The sequence below is a fragment of the Myxine glutinosa genome, chromosome 11 (genome assembly GCF_964187855.1).
Source record: "Myxine glutinosa chromosome 11, kmMyxGlut1.1, whole genome shotgun sequence".
In the NCBI taxonomy this organism is placed as follows: domain Eukaryota; kingdom Metazoa; phylum Chordata; class Myxini; order Myxiniformes; family Myxinidae; genus Myxine; species Myxine glutinosa.
Window position 1 is genome coordinate 46,352,436 of NC_136271.1, and position 18,275 is coordinate 46,370,710.

General features: G+C 51.7%; 1 protein-coding gene and 1 long non-coding RNA gene across 4 annotated transcripts in view; one reads left to right on the top strand and one right to left on the bottom strand.

Moving 5' to 3' along the window:
• Positions 1-1,433: 1,433 nt before the first annotated feature.
• LOC137436638 (uncharacterized) lies at positions 1,434-12,337 on the bottom strand. Its single transcript, XR_010986332.2, has 3 exons — positions 12,234-12,337; positions 4,404-4,517; positions 1,434-1,556 (listed from the first exon to the last, which is right to left on the bottom strand). It is a non-coding gene; the product is annotated as an uncharacterized LOC137436638 (long non-coding RNA).
• A 338-nt stretch (positions 12,338-12,675) lies between these two features.
• Positions 12,676-18,275, top strand: part of LOC144894265 (zinc finger protein ubi-d4-like) — an 81,752-nt gene continuing 76,152 nt past the window's right edge. For all 3 annotated transcript variants that reach the window (XM_078786629.1, XM_078786627.1, XM_078786628.1), the window contains exons 1-2: positions 12,676-12,822; positions 15,624-15,784. In XM_078786629.1, coding sequence (XP_078642755.1) covers positions 12,791-12,822; positions 15,624-15,784 — 193 coding nt within the window. In that variant the 5' untranslated portion in view covers positions 12,676-12,790. The remainder of the gene's footprint in view (positions 12,823-15,623; positions 15,785-18,275) is intronic.

The following is an 18,275-nucleotide window of genomic DNA, read 5'->3' on the forward strand; positions in this document are numbered from 1 at the left end:
GGGCTATTGGCTGGAACCTCATGTATCATCTCGAAAGTTTACCAAAAGACTGGCTGGTCGAAAGTGACAACTGGTGGGGTATTATGCTTAGAAGCAAGTTTGCCAATGTACTCTAGTGTGGAGAAGATACATGTCTTGTTGCCAGGGTACATATCAATCATCGGTAGAAAAACTACCGAAGACTGTCCGTGATAGTCACAGTCCTTGTGTAGTACATGCATCATTCCTTGCCAATTTGGCACTGCTCAAGTGAAGCAAAAGGACATCTCCCACATTATGTCAATGTTGTGGTCCAGTTCATTTAGGAATGGCAGGGGCTGAAATTCTGTAATGAGACGAGTGTGTTCCACAAAACAGTATTCAATGATATCCACTTTTTTCTGGTCAATGATGTTCAGGCCGGACAGTTTGCATCTGAGAACCGTGTGATCGACGTGTTGGCCTGGCGTTACGGCTGCTATCATTCCCATGCCATGGAATATACCCTTTCCATCTAGGGTCACAATGGTGTGGTCGATGTTATCTGCTGCAAACAACAGCATCATATCTGGTATGTTGACGCCACCTAAAACATCAGGAGCGACTGAAGAAGAGGCGTTTTCCTCAAACTTTTGCACTTCTGAGTATTAGGAGCAATAACCCATGGCAGAAAGACTGTCTATCAAAAACCATGATCGGAAGTGATGATGCATTTGGACAGCGAGCCCAAGTTGTAATGGTGCTATCGCAGTCCTTGGACACACTGCTTGAACAATTGTGTGCCCAATACTCGCTTCGTTCTGATGGGTGTCCTTTCCAACGAGAAGATGTTGAAGCAGACAACGCAAGCTCGGGGGAACATAGTTTCCAGTTTAAGGTCAGTAGACTCCAGTTTAAGGTCTGTAGCTTTCGTATACTTGACTTTTAAACGTGGAACCAAGGTTTTTAGATCACTTTTGACAAGTTTGGCAGCGGTTTCTATGATGCCTCTCTTCTGAGCTTCCTCCTCGTCATCGTGCATCCTGTTGAAGTAATTACGGAGGATGTTTGTAGTTTTCTCTCGAAAAGTCACAATATCATGTAGCCCCTCACCTTCAGCCACGAATATATCCTCCCCGTACTGTTCAAACAGTTTGGACTTCAGATACTGATTGCCATAGGCGGTAGAATTACTGTCATGCAAATATTCCTTTGAAGGAACTGCGCTCCAACGCGAGTCGAAAGAATTGACGCGACCAAAGACGGAATTCGTCCGAGTTGCTTTATTGAAACAAAACAGCTCAGGTATTCTGACAAGCCCGTTTATCGGGCAGCAATATATATACACATTTATGTCGGGAAGTTTGCCCGGCAAAAGCTATACCGGGCATGCCCGGGTGTCAAGGGCGAGCCTTGGAAAGGCGAGTCTGGACCTGCCCGGGCGTGTTTGGCTGCGGCCTGGCAAGTCGAGGCTGGGCGTGCCCGGGCGCTCTGGGCGAGCCCTGGAAAGGCAATAGCGGGCATGCCCGGACGCTCTGGGCGAGCCCTGGAAAGGCGATAGCGGGCATGCCCGGACGCTCTGGGCGAGCCTAGAATCCCTGTATATAGAGAGTTGTGTCAACTCAAATTTGGACGCCATTTTGTGTCTAAGTGTGTCGGATTAGATATACATGTACATTCGCGATATGGGGTGATATATTCTAAACCTACTAAAAAAAAATTTACGACACATATTTCGTCTTATTATTACATACAGGTGATATTTGTTTTGTCAAAAACTCAGCTATTGCCGTGAAAAAGAGCTGTGTGGTGATATTAAAAGTGGTATGGCAATGCATATTACAAGCCAACACTGCATATAAGAGCTAACATTATAAGTAAGACAAACCAATGCTGTCGTTCTCTGAATTTTAATAACTTTTAGAAAGGAGTGTGGGCATATCCAATATTTTTGTGGGTACACAAATACACCTGTTTTACTGCATTAATCACCTAGAAATATTGTATGTTTTGGGAACGATAGCTGTCACCAGGTTAAATATATAGGGATTGTCCAATGTGCAAAATCTTCCATCACTACAATTTGGCCATAAATCCCGGGGTGGGAAATATTTGAGCAAATATGCCACAAGACGCATGAGCACTGTACAAAGCAAACAATAACTCGTCAAATTTTGGACGTATGGATGGCTGCACAACCCGCAAAAAAATTGAGCAGGTCCCCCCCTAAAATTGCTTTTATGATTGCCGATTAGGCTAAAGATTTTAAACCAAAAAAATAACTTGCCTCGGAATAAGTTTTGAATGGACGGACAGACAACTGAAAACAAAACGGACCATGGGTTTCCCACCCCTATAAAATCAAAATTAATTCCCTCTGAAAAAGTACAGTGACATTGCCCGCAGACTACCCAACCGCAGACCAGGCAATGCCACTGTACCGGGACATTTCATCAATCAATGACAATATGCGGTCCGCGAGGACTACCCGAAAAAAATTGAGCAGGGTTCTTCCCACGGAAATGCATTTTTGGTCAGCTCCTTGAAGATTATAAACAAACACAAATCACTTCCCTTTAAAAGGGTTTTCAACGGACAGACAACCAAAAAAAAACCGAGCAGATAGAATTGCTTTTGAACATCGATCATCAAGCAGCGTGGGCCTACCTGGCAGAGTCTCGAGGAGTCGATCGCTTTCCAGCTCTTTCGTCTGACTTTCGCTTCCCAAATTTGTCTTCTGACTTTATCACTTGGAAATCTATACATCTTATATTTCCCAGATTGGTTTGAACAACCAAAAGCAGAACAACCAGTCATTTTGTTTGGCAATAAACAACATTCCCGTACCAAGCTGACGTTCACGCACGGTGAAGTTAGACACAAAATGGCGCCACGAAATCACGTGACCAGAAATCTCGGGTCAGCGCATGGCGCAACTCTCTTTATACAGGGACTCTAGGCGAGCCCTGAAAAGGCGATAGCGGGCATGCCCGGACGCTCTGGGCGAGCCCTGGAAAGGCGAGAGCGGGCATGCCCGGGAAAGACGAGACCGGGCGTGCCCGGGAGGTTCGGGCGTGCCCGGGAACAGTGAGTCCGGGCATGCCCGGGAGAGGCGCGTCTGGCCGTGTTCTGGCCGGTGCAAGGCGATTGTGTGCATCCAGCGGTAACCGCTACACCTTCATCTTTTTGGCAAGGTCGGTAACGGTTAATTGTTCTTCATCATTGGCCTCAAAGTAGGCGCACATCCTGTGAAATACTTGTTCTTGGTCGGTGTCCTTTGGTTGCCAAACTTTGTCGCTTACTGTCACTAGGGTCTATGTACATCACATGAAGGATGGTACAAACAGTCTGCAACGTGCAACTCTCCGCTAAAGTATTCAATACGTCCCTGGACAGTAGTGGCCCAGTCATCACTTTGTGTTTTAGGGCGCTTTTCCATTGCATAGAACGGTATGGTACGGCACTGTACAATATGGTACGGTAATCCCTGTGTCGTTTTTCCATCGCACAACAGAACAGTGAAAATAGGCGGAGTTATCTGAAGTGACGAAAAAAACCCCGCCCAAAACGGTCTGCAGTATTTCTAGCTCCACCCATAGGTCCGGCTTCGGCTCGCTTGGTACCTATCCCATAGCAGGAACCAAATTTGGCACCGGTACTTCGGTACGGTACGGTTCGCTTGGCAATTGAAAAACGAAAAAAACGGATTTTGGTTACAGTATGATACCGCGTATGGTACGTTACCGTGATGCAAAAGCGCCATTATAGTGTGACAGTATCTTGCCCACAACGTTATATGTTCTAACACAGATATAGGTGAGGGCGAGACTACCGGAAGTAAGCTGTAACACGTGCCCTTTTGTGGTTTGTTTTCAACGTATCCAATCACGTGACTGTTGTCGCGAAGGGTGCACTAACCGGAAGTTACGTAGTTCCACGAGCGGCTATACAAACATTTCGTATTATTTTTCATAAAACTTTATATTGTTAGAAAGAGAATTACTTCTAGCTTGTCGGAAAGTTAAAATTTTAAAGATCAGACAAGAATTAAGCGAGTTATGATCAAATAACCTACACCGTTTCCATAATTTCCGGCTGTAACACGTGCCCTTTTGTGGTTTGTTTTCAACGTATCCAATCACGTGACTGTTGTCACGAAGGGTGCACTAACCGGAAGTTACGTAGTTCCGCGGGCGCCTATAGGCATCGTAATCAACACTAATTTTGCTCGTCACAACTTTGTTCCCACAGAATAAGCAGTCTGTTGCACTATCGCACGGTCCACTCAAGAGGCGTCGTGCACTTCTCTTGACGGATGTGGTTTGATCTAACTTAGCTTTCTTATGTTTCTCAATGTTCCTTTTGTTTACGTAATTCATACGGAAAGACATGTGCACTCCAGTTCCAGCTGCTACAATGATGTCATCTCCTCTCTCGACACTTACCTTGTTTATGCCATCAGCTCCTTTCCCACTAATGTCGACTCCGTCTTCACTTCTTCGTAACTCCTTCTGGCACAAGGGACAGTTGGGTGCTTGCTCCGCACTCGTTTTCACGACCTGAAACAAAAAAGGAAGTTTTGTTAGCATCAGGAATTATAACATTAATGAAATAATGATACGTAGAGGTAATTATTTACACTTAACCCTTTGAGTCATGAATTATTTTTACGATGAAATTATGATTATATTTTTGCATTATTTTATTTATTTAGGATGTATTTAGCTCTCCGAAAATCATATTACCCCCCAAAAATTTAACTTCAAAGGGTTCAAGTGCTTGGAAAGTGTTCAATTCACCAGATATGAGTCGATATCAGACATGTTCTAACATTGGCTGCCATCTTTTTCTAACCTCATATATTGTGGTTGCAATTCATAAACGTACACAGCCAGTCAGCTTTTTCAAAAACTTGTGTGCAAGCTTCACTATTAAAAATACATTTTGTATACATGCATTCCATCATAACCTATGGCCATCGACCTTCATCGATCCACTTAATCAGGTTCACTATGTTTTTTCGTTCAAAATTTTTGGAGTTTAGGCAGGGCCGGATTTAGACATGTGGAGGCCCCTGGGCAGCCTTCAGTAGTGGAGGCCCACCCTACCTTAGAATACTAAAAAGGTAACAAGACACAGTTACAGTCATCCATAAAGTATATTTTTCAAGTACAAAGAATCTGAATAAAAATGTGCATCTATAAACATCATGATCAATCCATATAAGAATCTAGTTCCTATGTTTTAAGCATAAAGAATTTGAATAAGCAAGCAGGCACATCTTTAAACATCATGATCAATCTATAAGAATCTACGAAGTTCTTATGTTTCAAGTATAAAGAATATGAATAGTGAATAAGCAAGCAGGTCAATCATGATCAATCATAAGAATCTAGTAAAGTACCTAATACCTATACTTACAGACCAGGCACTTTACGAGACTTGACCCTTGCAAAGTCTAGGATCAATTTGTCGAAGTCAATCTCTCAGAGAATGTCACATTCAATACTCATCAAGGCCAGGTGACTGAGCCTATCATGACACATTGTAGTACGGAGTCTGTTCTTGATGAACTTCATTTTACTGAATGAACGTTCTCCAGAACAGTTTGTGACCATGAGCACCAAGTACATCCGTAGCATTATCTCGACATTTGGAAATGTATCCGCAACTTTCTTGTCCATCAACAGTTTGTAAAGGAAATGTTCTCTCCCTAGCTTATCATCTTCATATTCCAGTAAATGAGTGAGGAAGGCTGCAAACTGCACAAACAAGTTCAACACCAAGTGTTTGATCCAGATCATCCTTGTACTCAGCAACCAATTTTGCTGCAGCTGCTTCGATTTCATCGCAGTCCAGTGATTCCAGTTTACGCAAGAAACCGAAAAGAGAACAGGGGTTCTCATCGGCTTCCAATCGTTGCTCCAATGAACTCAGAAACTGATCAATTACTGGAAGAAAATTCTGAAGTCGACATTTTCAGACAGTGAGAGTGCAGCTTCTTCTGATTGTCCATAGATGGAGGCCCCCTGGTTGTGGAGGCCCCTGGGCAACTGCCCAGTTTGCCCATTCCTAAATCCGGCCCAGAGTTTAGCAAAACTATACATTTTTGGAATATTCAGAGCATGAGGAATCCAAAAAATAATGTTGGCATTTGTGTAGACACCTGCATGGCCGCCATTTGGGATTTTCAAATTGGCCGCCATAAAATACATAATTTGCGCTATCTCGACTTCTAGTCAACCGAGAAACTTATTTAAGTATGCTAATCCTATGTTTTCTGGGTCAAGGAATCCATTGGTGGGATCATTAGACTTCTAATCCTAACACTCGCTTCACTTTTAGGACTTTCCAGATGACACTCAGGACAGTGATGAAGATCTGTAAAAGCATATTCCTGAACGGTATAGACCTAGTAGATCCTGTGTGTAGGACTTATAGTTCAATCTGATACTAACAAGGCTGCTTTCTTCCTTTATAAATCCAACTTATAACTTCAAAGGACTTGCAATATCATGTACTATGTAATACAGTTATATTGTGGCGGACACAAAAGCCCACTGGCGTGGTGACATCATTCCGCGCACCAAGTGGGCGGTGGCCACGCACCAGGGGTAGGCGTGGCCTCATGATATACACCGGGCGCCCAGCCCGGGACAGTACAGTGTTACAGTGTAGTCTTACAATAAAGACGTTTATATGTTACCGCTTGTCCGCTTCCTCCTTGCTCACAAGCAGCGCGCGTAACGCCGCGCTTTACTGGTGACCCTCGACGTTGGATCTGCTGGAGCGATCCTTCCACACGCGACGCCATCGCCATGGCCGACTTCGTCAAACTTCCGGAATTTTGGGAGGCTCAGGCCGAAGTCTGGTTCGTCCAGGCCGAAGCCCAATTTCAGCTTCGGCGCCTCACCGGCGATGACACGCGCTATTGCCACGTCGTCGCCTCCCTCGGGCCCGGCACGGCCGCTCGAGTTGTGTCCGTCCTTCGCCACCCACCGAACGGCCACAAGTACGAGGCACTCAAGCGGCTACTCCTAGCCACGTTCGGCCTTACGGACGACGCACGGGCCGACCGCCTCCTGGATCTCCCCGAGCTCGGTGAGACGCGCCCGTCGGTCCGAATGGACCATATGCTGTCACTGTTGGGCGACGAAGCCCCCGGTTCGCTATTCCGGGCGCTTTTCCGGCGCCAACTTCCAGCGCAGGTCCGCCTCGCGTTGGCCGGGACCGAGCTAACGGAACCCCGAGCATTGGCGGCCGAGGCGGACAGGTACTTCGCCGCTTCGGACATGCGGGCGAGCGTCGGCGTGGCCGTCACGGCCCTCGACGCTGATGTTCAGCAGCATGTTCCACAGCATCAGCTTCTACAGCACGCTGATGTTCAGCAGCATGCTGATACGCACCTCGTGAACGCCGCCACGCCCCGCCCACCGCCGCGGCGAAAACCGCCACCGCGGGGAAACCCGCCAACTCCACCGGCCTGGCGGAGCCAGCCGCGCTCCTCCAGCTCCACCACCTGGTGCTGGTTCCATGCCAAGTTCGGCCACGAAGCTCGGCGGTGTCATCCGCCGTGCTCCTTCAACGGGTCGGGAAACGCCCGGGCCGGCGCTCAATAGTGGCGATGAGCGCCGGCCATTCGAACAGCCTGCTGTTCATAACGGACACCTTCTCCAGGCGCCGTTACCTGTGCGACACGGGAGCGCAGGTGAGTGTCATTCCCGTCGGCACGTCAGACAAGCACGCCGCGGGTGGGGGCCCCGCGCTGCTTGCCGCGAACGGGACGCCCATCCGTACGTACGGAAAACGCTGCCTCTCTCTGCGGTTTGGAGGGCAGGTTTTCCGATGGACGTTCGTCACCGCCGACGTGCCCATGGCACTGCTTGGCGCGGACTTCCTGTGCGCTAATGGGCTCCTGGTCGACGTCAAGCGCAGACGGCTTGTCCAGGCCGAGACGTTCAGCTCGCTCGCTTGTGCGTTGCCCAGCTCAACGAGCGGCTTGCCAAGCGGCTTGCCGAACGATTCGGTTCCGGCCACGTTGGTCTGTACGCTTCCGGCAGCGGACGCATTCACCCGCCTCCTCGCCGGCTTCCCGGCCCTCACGCGGCCCACCTTCTCGGCGGGGGCCGTCAAGCACGGGGTGGCCCATCACATCCCCACCGTCGGGCCACCGGTCTACGCCCGGGCACGCCGCCTCGAGCCGACGAAGCTGGCGGTGGCAAAAGCGGAGTTCGCTACCCTGGAGCGACTCGGCATCGTTCGGCGCTCAGAGAGCGCTTGGGCGTCGCCGCTGCACATCGTGCCGAAGCCCGGCGGGGGATGGCGACCGTGCGGGGACTATCGCCGTCTCAATGACGCCACGACTCCCGACCGCTACCCCGTCCCCCACATTCAGGACTTTTCCGCCCGTTTGGCGGGCAGGTCCTTCTTCTCGAAGGTGGACCTCATACGCGGCTACCATCAGGTCCCCGTCAGGCCGGAGGACGTCCCGAAGACGGCGGTCATCACGCCATTCGGACTCTTCGAGTTCTTGCGCATGCCCTTCGGTCTGAAGAATGCGGCTCAGGCGTTCCAGCGACTGATGGACAGCGTCCTGCGCGACTTGGATTTTGTCTACGTTTACCTGGACGATATCCTCGTCGCCAGCGCGTCCCGCGAAGAGCACCTACGCCACCTCTGCACGCTCTTCGAACGCCTGGGCCAGCATGGCCTGATTGTGAACCCCGCAAAGTGCCGGTTCGGCGCCGCCACAATCGATTTTCTGGGGCACCGTGTCACCAGGCACGGAGCCGTCCCCCTACCGGCCAAGGTGGAGGCGGTGAAGGGGTTTCCGCGCCCCCGCACGATCAGAGGGCTGCAGGAGTTCCTGGGCATGGTGAACTTTTACCATCGGTTCCTGCCCCGTATCGCCCAGCTCCTGCGCCCCCTGCACGAAGCTCTCCGAGGTAAGCCGGGCAAAGGCGACGTTACCTGGACCGAGCAGATGGACACGGCGTTCACGGGCGCGAAGCTCGCCTTGGCTAACGCCACCATGCTCGCGCACCCGGCGCCCGATGCACCGATCGCCCTCACCACCGATGCCTCGGACTACGCGGTGGGCGCAGTGCATGAGCAATGGGTGCGTGGAGCTTGGCAACCGCTGGCGTTCTTTAGCCGGCAGCTTCGCCCGCCCGAACGCCGTTACAGTACCTTCGACCGCGAGTTGCTCGGACTTCACTTGGCGGTCAGGCACTTCCGCCATCTGCTCGAGGGCCGGGCGTTCACTGCCTTCGTCGACCACAAGCCGCTGATCTTTGCGATGGGCAAAGTCACCGAGCCGTGGTCGGCCCGGCAGCAGCGTCACCTCTCGGCCGTGTCCGAGTACACGACGGACATCCAGCACGTCGCGGGGAAGGACAACCCGGTGGCGGATTGCCTTTCCCGGGCCGTCGCCCACGCAGTCCACCTCGGCATCGACTATGCCCGGATGGCAGCGGACCAGGCCGCTGACCCCGACGTCCAGGCCTTGCGGACCGCCGTCACGGGCCTCCGCGTCACCGAGGTGCCGTTTGACGGCGCGGGCGCGGCCCTCTTGTGCGACGTCTCCCTCGGGCGTCCTCGCCCCATCGTGCCCGCGGGCTGGCAGCGCCAGGTGTTTGACGCCATCCACGGCCTGTCCCACCCGGGCGCGAGGGCCTCCCAAAGGCTGATCGCCGACAAGTTCGTCTGGCATGGCCTCCGGAAGGCCGTCCGCGGCTGGGCCAGGACGTGCCTCGCGTGCCAGCGCGCCAAGGTGCACCGGCACACCCAGGCCCCGTTGGCCCCGTTCACGGTGCCGGAACGCCGGTTTGACCACGTCCACGTGGACCTGGTGGGACCTCTGCCCCCCTCGCGGGGTTTCACCTACGTCCTCACCATGGTGGACCGCACCACCCGGTGGCCGGAGGCCGTGCCCTTGGCGTCGACAACGGCGGCCGATGTCGCGCAGGCTTTCATCGCCACCTGGGTCGCCCGGTTCGGCGCCCCCTCAGACATCTCATCCGACCGCGGCCCCCAGTTCACCTCGGAGCTCTGGGGTGCAGTTGCGCAGGGGCTCGGGGTCCGGCTGCACCGAACCACGGCCTACCATCCCCAGGCTAACGGCCTGTGTGAGCGATTTCACCGCTCATTGAAGGCCGCGCTCCGGGCCACCCTCCGCGACGGCGGCTGGGTCGACAGGCTCCCCTGGGTCCTGCTGGGCCTCCGGACGGCGCCCAAGGAGGACCTGCGCGCATCCGCGGCGGAATTGGTCTTCGGGCAACCGCTGCGGGTGCCGGGCGAGTTCCTCCCCGACTCCACGGCACCATGGTCCGCGGCACAGCAGCGCTCCGCTCTACAAGAGACCGCCCAGAGGTTCGCCCCGGTGCCAACGGCATGCCACGGGCACCCACCGACGCACGTCGCCCCGGAGCTTCGCACGGCGGAGTACGTCTTCGTCCGCCACGATGCCCATCGGACACCACTGCGGCCCCCGTACGACGGGCCTTTCCGCGTGCTGGAGACCGGGGCGAAGCACTTCACCCTGGACATCGGCGGTACTCCTGACCGCGTTTCGGTAGACCGCCTCAAGCCGGCCCACCTCGATGTGGACCATCCACCACCAGTGGCCCGACCCCCACGTCGGGGCCGCCCTCCTGCGGGCGGACCCCCGGCACCGCCCAGCCCCGCCGCCACGCCGCCCCCCGGTCCTGCACCCATCCCAGGGGCAGCCAGGGGCATCCCACCTGGCATCCCTGCACCCCGGACGCCGCCGATCGCCAGGGGGCGCTTCGGCCGGGTCATTCGTCTGCCCCGCAAACTGGCCCTCCAGGTGCGCGGGAATTCTGGGGGGGCGCGTGTGGCGGACACAAAAGCCCACTGGCGTGGTGACATCATTCCGCGCACCAAGTGGGCGGTGGCCACGCACCAGGGGTAGGCGTGGCCTCATGATATACACCGGGCGCCCAGCCCGGGACAGTACAGTGTTACAGTGTAGTCTTACAATAAAGACGTTTATATGTTACCGCTTGTCCGCTTCCTCCTTGCTCACAAGCAGCGCGCGTAACGCCGCGCTTTAATATCACAAATATAAAGACAATGGTTTTCAATTACCTTTGTTTGTTGCTTTTCTATAATCCTGAGCACTATTTTGAGGCCTTTATTGGATTCGTTGACCCAGAAAACATAGGATTAGCATATTTCATTAAGTTTCTAGGTTGACTAGAAGCCGAGATCGCGCAAAATATGTATTTTATGGTGGCCATTTTGAAAATCCAAAATGGCGGCCATGCAGGTGTCTGTGCAAATGCCAACATTCATTTTCGGATTCTCCATAATCTGACGATTCCAAAAATGTATAGTTTTGCTAATCTCCCAAAAATTTGAACGAAATTATATTTGTTAACATAGTGAACCTGACTAACTGCTGGATGGTTGCCTCACCAAGACTACTAAACAAACATCTGCCTATTGGCAAGTAAAGCAAATTGATGCTGCAAGTGCAAACCTTTATCTTATCTTACCATATTCCAGGTTGTTCTGACCTCTGCTGCCAAAGGTGGATGGAGGTTATGTTTTCACCCCTGTCTGTCTGTCTGTTTGTTTGCTTGTCTGTCTGTAAACGAGATATCTCAAAAACTTGTGGACGGATTCGGATGAAATTTGGCAGAGATGTAGCGTACATGACAAGGACGAAATTCCTAATGCATAACATCCTGTTTCCTTCCACCGTTCCTCACAGCTTGGTCTAGCTAGGCTTGGAATCAATGTAGTAGCCCTACGCTCTACCCTCTCTTACTCCATGGTAGCTGTATCCTTCTTCAGATGTAACGACCAAAACTATACACAATACTCGAGATGAGGTTCCACCGAATTCCTGTACAGTGTTAACAAAGCCTCCTCTGATTTTATCATTTATTCCCTACGAATACATCCTAAAACACTATTACCTTTACCTGTAGCTACCTGGCACCGCCCTAACTGCTTACCCCCCCCCCCCCTCCTAGTATCTATAGCTATTACTATTACTATTAGCATGCCTGAAATGGAAGGATCATGGAAAAACTTGAACCGATATTAAATAATGCAGCACAAGGAATTAGGGGAAAAATTCCACGAACATTAACAGACAATGGACTTGAACCAGCACAGTGTACGGGATTTGGTTCTGAGATTCCAGCATCATTCACGTACAAAGTTCTCCCATGGAAACACTTTTTTCCTCACACAAACCTACATTTTTATACTGTAACAATAATTCTAGCCTTACACCACCTTACCTTTCAGACCCATCATTTACCATCCGTGCCCGTTCCCAGATCCCAGCCCTTTCTTCACCCCCACACCGTCCTTAAAACTCCGCCCTCTTCGTCTGAGTTCCGCCCCTCGTTTTCCCCTGCAGACTCCGCCCTCTTCGTCCTCGCTTTCCCCTTCAGACTCCGCCCTCTATGTCTGCGCTCCGCCCTTCGCTTTCCCCTTCAGACTCCGCCCTCTTTGTCTGCGTTTCGCCTTCCCCTCCAGACTCCGCCCTCTTTGTCCCCGATCCGCCCCTTGCTTTCCCCCGCAGACTCCGCCCACTCTCCCTCCCACTTTATTATCCCCCCGCCTATTTTTACCCATTCCCAGCCCCGTGCGGCGTGCACTCTTTAAGCTCCACCTTCTGCCGCTGTTCGGGCTCGTCCGTACGGCTCTGCCGGCCCTCCCTCTCAGTCTCTCCTCTCCTCTCCTCTCCTCTCCTCTCCTCCCCTCCCTCGAGTCGACCGACTCTCCTCCCTCCCTGCACGGCGCTCGTATCGCGGGACATTTTCGTGCAGGATCGCGTGCCTCCGCACGAACCATGGCTACTGTCGTACAGAGTACGCTCAAATCGTACGTACCAGACGCGCTGTCTTTCCCTTGCAGTGTCGCTGTCGATCCGACCGCGCAGCGGAGCCCTTCCTGATCTGCGTCTGTAGTAATGGAGGCGTCAAGTCTCAAGTGTATGAATGAGAGCGCATGACCATGTGTGACGTTTACACGCAGAACGGTGTACGGAGCTTGAACGAGCGCCTGTGCCATGTGCTACCAAGCTGTTATAATGATGCCATCAAATTGACTTACACCGCGGACCGCGCGTACCTGCCCGATGCTAGGAGGGGGCACGCGCACCTGCTGTGGCTTGGAGTGTGCATACCTGCCCGATGTTCGCGCACACGTACCTGCCGGATGTTGGGGGTGGCACGCGTACCTGCCCAATGTTCGCGCACGCGTAAATGCCGGGTGTTGGGGGGGCACGCATACCTGCCGGGTGTTGGGGGGGGGGCATGCGTACCTGCCGGATGTTTGGAGGGCACGCATACCTACCGGGGGTTGAAGTGTGCGTACCTGTTGGGGGTACGCGTACTTGCCGGGGGTTGACGCACGCATACCTGCCGGATGTTTGGGGGTAGCACGCGTACCTGCCCGGGGTTGGTGCACGCATAGATGCCGGGTGTTGGAGGGCATGCATACCTGGTGGGATTCCTGGGCGTTTGTACCTGCTTGAGTTAGAGAGAGAGAGCGAGAGCGAGCCCTGCCATGGGGGGTGGGGGGTGTTAATAAGGGTGTCGGTAGTCGGTGTTAATGCCGTGACTTCATTTGGTTGATATGAAATTCACAAGGAAGATGATCAAGGCTCCAAGAATGAGAGTTTAAAGCGGTGAACTATAAGGTGCTCACAAGGTCTGTATGGATATTCTTACCTCGGACCAGCAGGACTGAGACCCTTATTCAGATGGTCTGGATTTGAGCAAAGCCCCATAGAAATTGGCAGGAAATCTGGCATCTGCAAGCTGGATGGAATTCCATGGGACCAGTCAACGGGGCCAATTGTAAGGGTTCCGGATCACGGATACCGGATCACGAATACCGGATCACGAATAAGGCATTGAGCCTTCAAGGTGCTCCTCGTCTTCCTCGACAAGAATAACGTCTCGGTTTGTGCGAGTGTCTTCCGTTCATCACCTTGGAAATGTACGCACCGCAATATTCAGGGAAACAGAAGGAGACCGCCTTTGAAAGGCCAAAATCAGAAATTCTGTCTACATGTCTTGTCTGCCCTGTAGGAATCATCACGATTGGCGATGTACAGCACAATGTGACGATTGGCACAGCAGGGGGGCAGCGGAGCCAGACAGCAAGCCAATTTGGCTGCAGTAATGAGGTTCTCTCTCTCTCTCTCTCTCTCTCTCTCTCTCTCTCCCCCTCTCCCCCTCTCCCCCTCTCCCCCTCTCCCCCTCTCCCCCTCTCCCCCTCTCCCCCTCTCCCCCTCTCCCCCTCTCCATTTTATTTTATTGTTATTCCAGCCTGAGCGCAGTAGACCAAGAAGCTGGGATATTTGGACGAGCGTCATTTCAGTCTGGCGACCCGAGATCTAAAAACAACCAGGAGAGGGGTCCTTCCCAAGATCCTATCAAACACCAGGGTTCAGAGATGGTGGTCGTTAGTACGTACATGGGTCTCTGGTTTTAATTTTTGGGTCCGAGGAAACTGTATTAAAATAATCTGTTTTACTCTCCCTTCATGTGCAGCTGAGCTTGTGTCTCTGACATCTGTTATTCCCTTTAATTTGCCAATAATTTATTGGAATCCAGAAAATGAGACTTTTTGTGGAAGGAGCTTAGATTCTCCACCATTGTGGAAAACCATCAAGTCTTTCTGAACTGAACCTGGATGTTCTCAGGTCGTACCTACTTGGTACTCGCCATGATTAGGTTTTCGTCGATTGATCCTTCGATCTAGTCTGACAATGATGGTCCATATATTGGGACAAAACTAACCCGTCTTTTTGTTTTTATCCAGTGAAGGACTGAAATGGTGTCCATGAAGAGTGACCGTTATGACGAGCTGTTCAACTTTACAAATGAATGAATGAATGAATGAATGGTTGAGTCTTTTCAATAGCCCCAACCTGACTATAACCTTTCAGGTGTTTTGCAGGTACGCCATTGTGCCAATGTGTGTGCCATCCTTCGTAAGAGGTGTCGATTCAGATTATTATTTTTTCTGCTCGCGTTCGCTGGTTGGCGTTAAGGATCCCACATGACATTTCAAAAGGCCATTGTGTTCTGCTACCTTTTCCAAGTTCTAAAGTCCTGTCCTAATCTACGGAGAGCGCCCAATCGGCGGAATTGATGAGCCCCAAAATGATGCAACCAACGGGAAGGTGCTGTAATCGCACAATCATGACTTACCTTTTGCAGGTAGACCATTAACATGGTCGCCAAACCTTGTCATTGCTTTGGTGTAACCTACTGTACAATGATTTTCCAATCAAAAAGAAAGCACCAGGAAACAGGAAGAAGCGTTTTCTTTCCCCTGTAATTTCGACCCTTTTTTTGTCTGTTTATGCACCTGTACACTTGCTTTTACTTTGCTTAACGTCGACACACCAATTCACCTGTCGGGGCCTGTACACCAATCTATTATACATTGGCCGAAGAGTGCACTCTGGTTGAAGATACTGTGGGATATTGTACATGTACACCGTTGCAGACAGGAAAGCCTGCTTGATGCCCTCTCCAAAGAGAACCGAGTGTTGTCTGCAGCTCCCAGCCGTCATGGTGCTCGTAAGACATTTTGACTTTGTCCTCCACGAGTCTCCTTTTCGTGTTATCTCTAACTTGACTTGTTTTGATGTCTCCTTCTCTCAGGTTGGGCGAGCAGGGCTATCGAGAAGCGATAGAACATTGTCGAAACTACAACTCTCGACTCTGCGCCGAGCGAAGCGTCCGACTTCCCTTTCTCGACTCCCAGACCGGTGTCGCCCAGAACAACTGCTTCATCTGGATGGACAAGAGACACCGGAGACCGGGTGAGACATCGCGGTTGTCCCACTCGTCGTTTCATCACGACCTTTTTTTTAACACCATCATCGTAATGGCCCCGACTTGATCCCTGCAAAAGCGATTTACGGATCATGTTGTTTTGGTCTCGGTTTCAGTTTCAAGTCAACAAACCTATTCATGTTCCTTTATAGTTTGAAACCTTTTTTGCTTTTAACCCGACCCAGGTCGGCACAAGTGATGCCATTAACGGGCATTTCATGTTTTACCTCATGCATCACCTCACCGGGACCCCATTTGCAGCCAAAACCAATTAATGCTCACACCTGCATAGGAGCCTGTTGGTGCTCACTTCTATGCAGGAGCCTGGTGATGCTCGTGCAGGAGTGGGGTGATGCTTGCGCATGTGCAGGAGTGTGTTGATGCTCATGCGTATGCAGGAGTGTGTTGATGCTCACGCATGTACAGGAGCCTGGTGATGCTCACGCGTGTGCAGGAGTGTGTTGATGCTCACGTGTGTGCAGGAGTGTGTTGATGCGTGTGCAGGATTGTGTTGATGCTCACGTGTGTGCAGGAGTGTGTTGATGCTCACGCGTGTGCAGGAGTGTGATGCTCACGTGTGTGCAGGAGTGTATTGACACTCACGCCTGTGCAGAAGCCTGTTAACGCTTACGCCTGTGTAGGAGCCTGGTAATGCTCTCGCGTGTGCAGGAGTGTGTTTATGCTCACGCGTATGCAGGAGTGTGTTGATGCTCACACGTGTGCAGGAGTGTGTTGATGCTCACGCGTGTGCATGAGTGTGTTTATGCTCACGCCAGTGCAGAAGCCTGTTAACGCTTATGCCTGTGCAGGAGCCTGGTGATGCTCACGCATGCGCAGGAGTCTGTTGATGCTCATGTGTGTGCAGGAGTGTGTTGATGCTCATACGTGTGCAGGAGTGTGTTGATGCTTACGCGTGTGCAGGAGTGTTGATGCTCACGCGTGTGCAGGAGCATGTTGATGCTCACGCGTGTGCAGAGCGTGTTGATGCTCACGCGCGTGCAGGAGTGTGTTGATGCTCATACGTGTGCAGGAGTGTGTTGATGCTTACGCGTGTGCAGAGCGTGTTGATGCTCACGTGTGTGCAGGAGTGTGTTGATGCTCACGCGCATGCAGGAGTGTGTTGATGCTCACATGTGTGCAGGAGCCTGGTGATGCTCACGCATGTGCAGGAGCGTGTTGATGCTCACACATGTGCACGAGTGTGTTGATGCTTACGCCAGTGCAGGAACCTGGTGACGCTTACTCCTGTGCAGGACCCTGGTGATGCTCATGCATGTGCAGGAGTGTGTTGATGCTCACGCGTGTGCAGGAGCGTGTTGATGCTCACGTGTGTGCAGGAGCGTGTTGATGCTCATGCGCATGCAGGAGCTTGTTGATGCTCACACCTGTGCAGGAGCCTGTTGCTCACGCCTGTGCAGGAGCCTGTTGATGCTCATGCCTGTGCAGGAGCCTGATGAGGACCACGCCTGTGCAGGAGCATGTTGTTGCTCACACCTGTGCCAGAGCCTGTTGATGCTCATGCATGTGAAGGAGCCTGTTGTTGCTGACGCCTGTGCGGGTGCCTGTTGATGCTCCCTCATGGGCAGGAGCCTGTTGATGCTCCCTCATGGGCAGGAGCCTGTTGATGCTCCATGGGCAAGAGCCTGTTGATGCTCCATGGGCAAGAGCCTGTTTATGCTCATACATGTGCAGGAGCCTGTTGATGCTACACCTGTGCAGAAGCCTGTTGATACTCACGTGTGTGCAGGAGCCTGTTGATTCTCACGTGTGTGCAGGAGCCTGTTGAAGCTCATGCGTGGGCAGGAGCCTGTTGCTCACGCGTGGCAGGAGCCTGTTGCTCACTCGTGGGCAGGAGCCTGTTTGTGCTCACGCATGGGCAGGAGCCTAAGTCATTCTGGGATTCACAATATCAAACCTCACTGTTGTTCAATCTTTGGGTGTGAGTCTTCGATTGGCTGAACCCTCGGGTAGTAGCATTATGGAGCGAGACTTGTTATAAACCCTATTTGAAGTGGATGGTACAAGTACAATTAGTGTTTTGTGCTCATTGCGCTAGATTATTGGCAAAATTTCTTTCTTATTCCCATACCGTTTTGATCCAACATTTTGTTTCTTTGCAACATTATGGCTTAACATCTACTGTATAACGTTTCTTTGGTACACCAAACAAACCATCACAGGAAATGTTTGAGGCTAAGAATAGACCTGCCCGTTCTTTGAAACTCCCCTCTCCATCCACCCCCCCCCCCCCCCCACCCCACCCCCCTCCCCCAAATGCTTGAAAAATGAACTTTTCTTGTCCAGTAAGAAAATGATCTTTTTTTTCTCCTTTTTTTTTACCGGTCTCAGTGAATGATTAAGTGAAGGACCTGTTCGGAACTCTTCCAATGATGTTAGATTGAGTTCGTCAAATGCTGTAAAAAGCAAGTTTGGGTGATTTGTTTTTTCAATTCTGGTGATGGTTCGTATGCAGCTTGT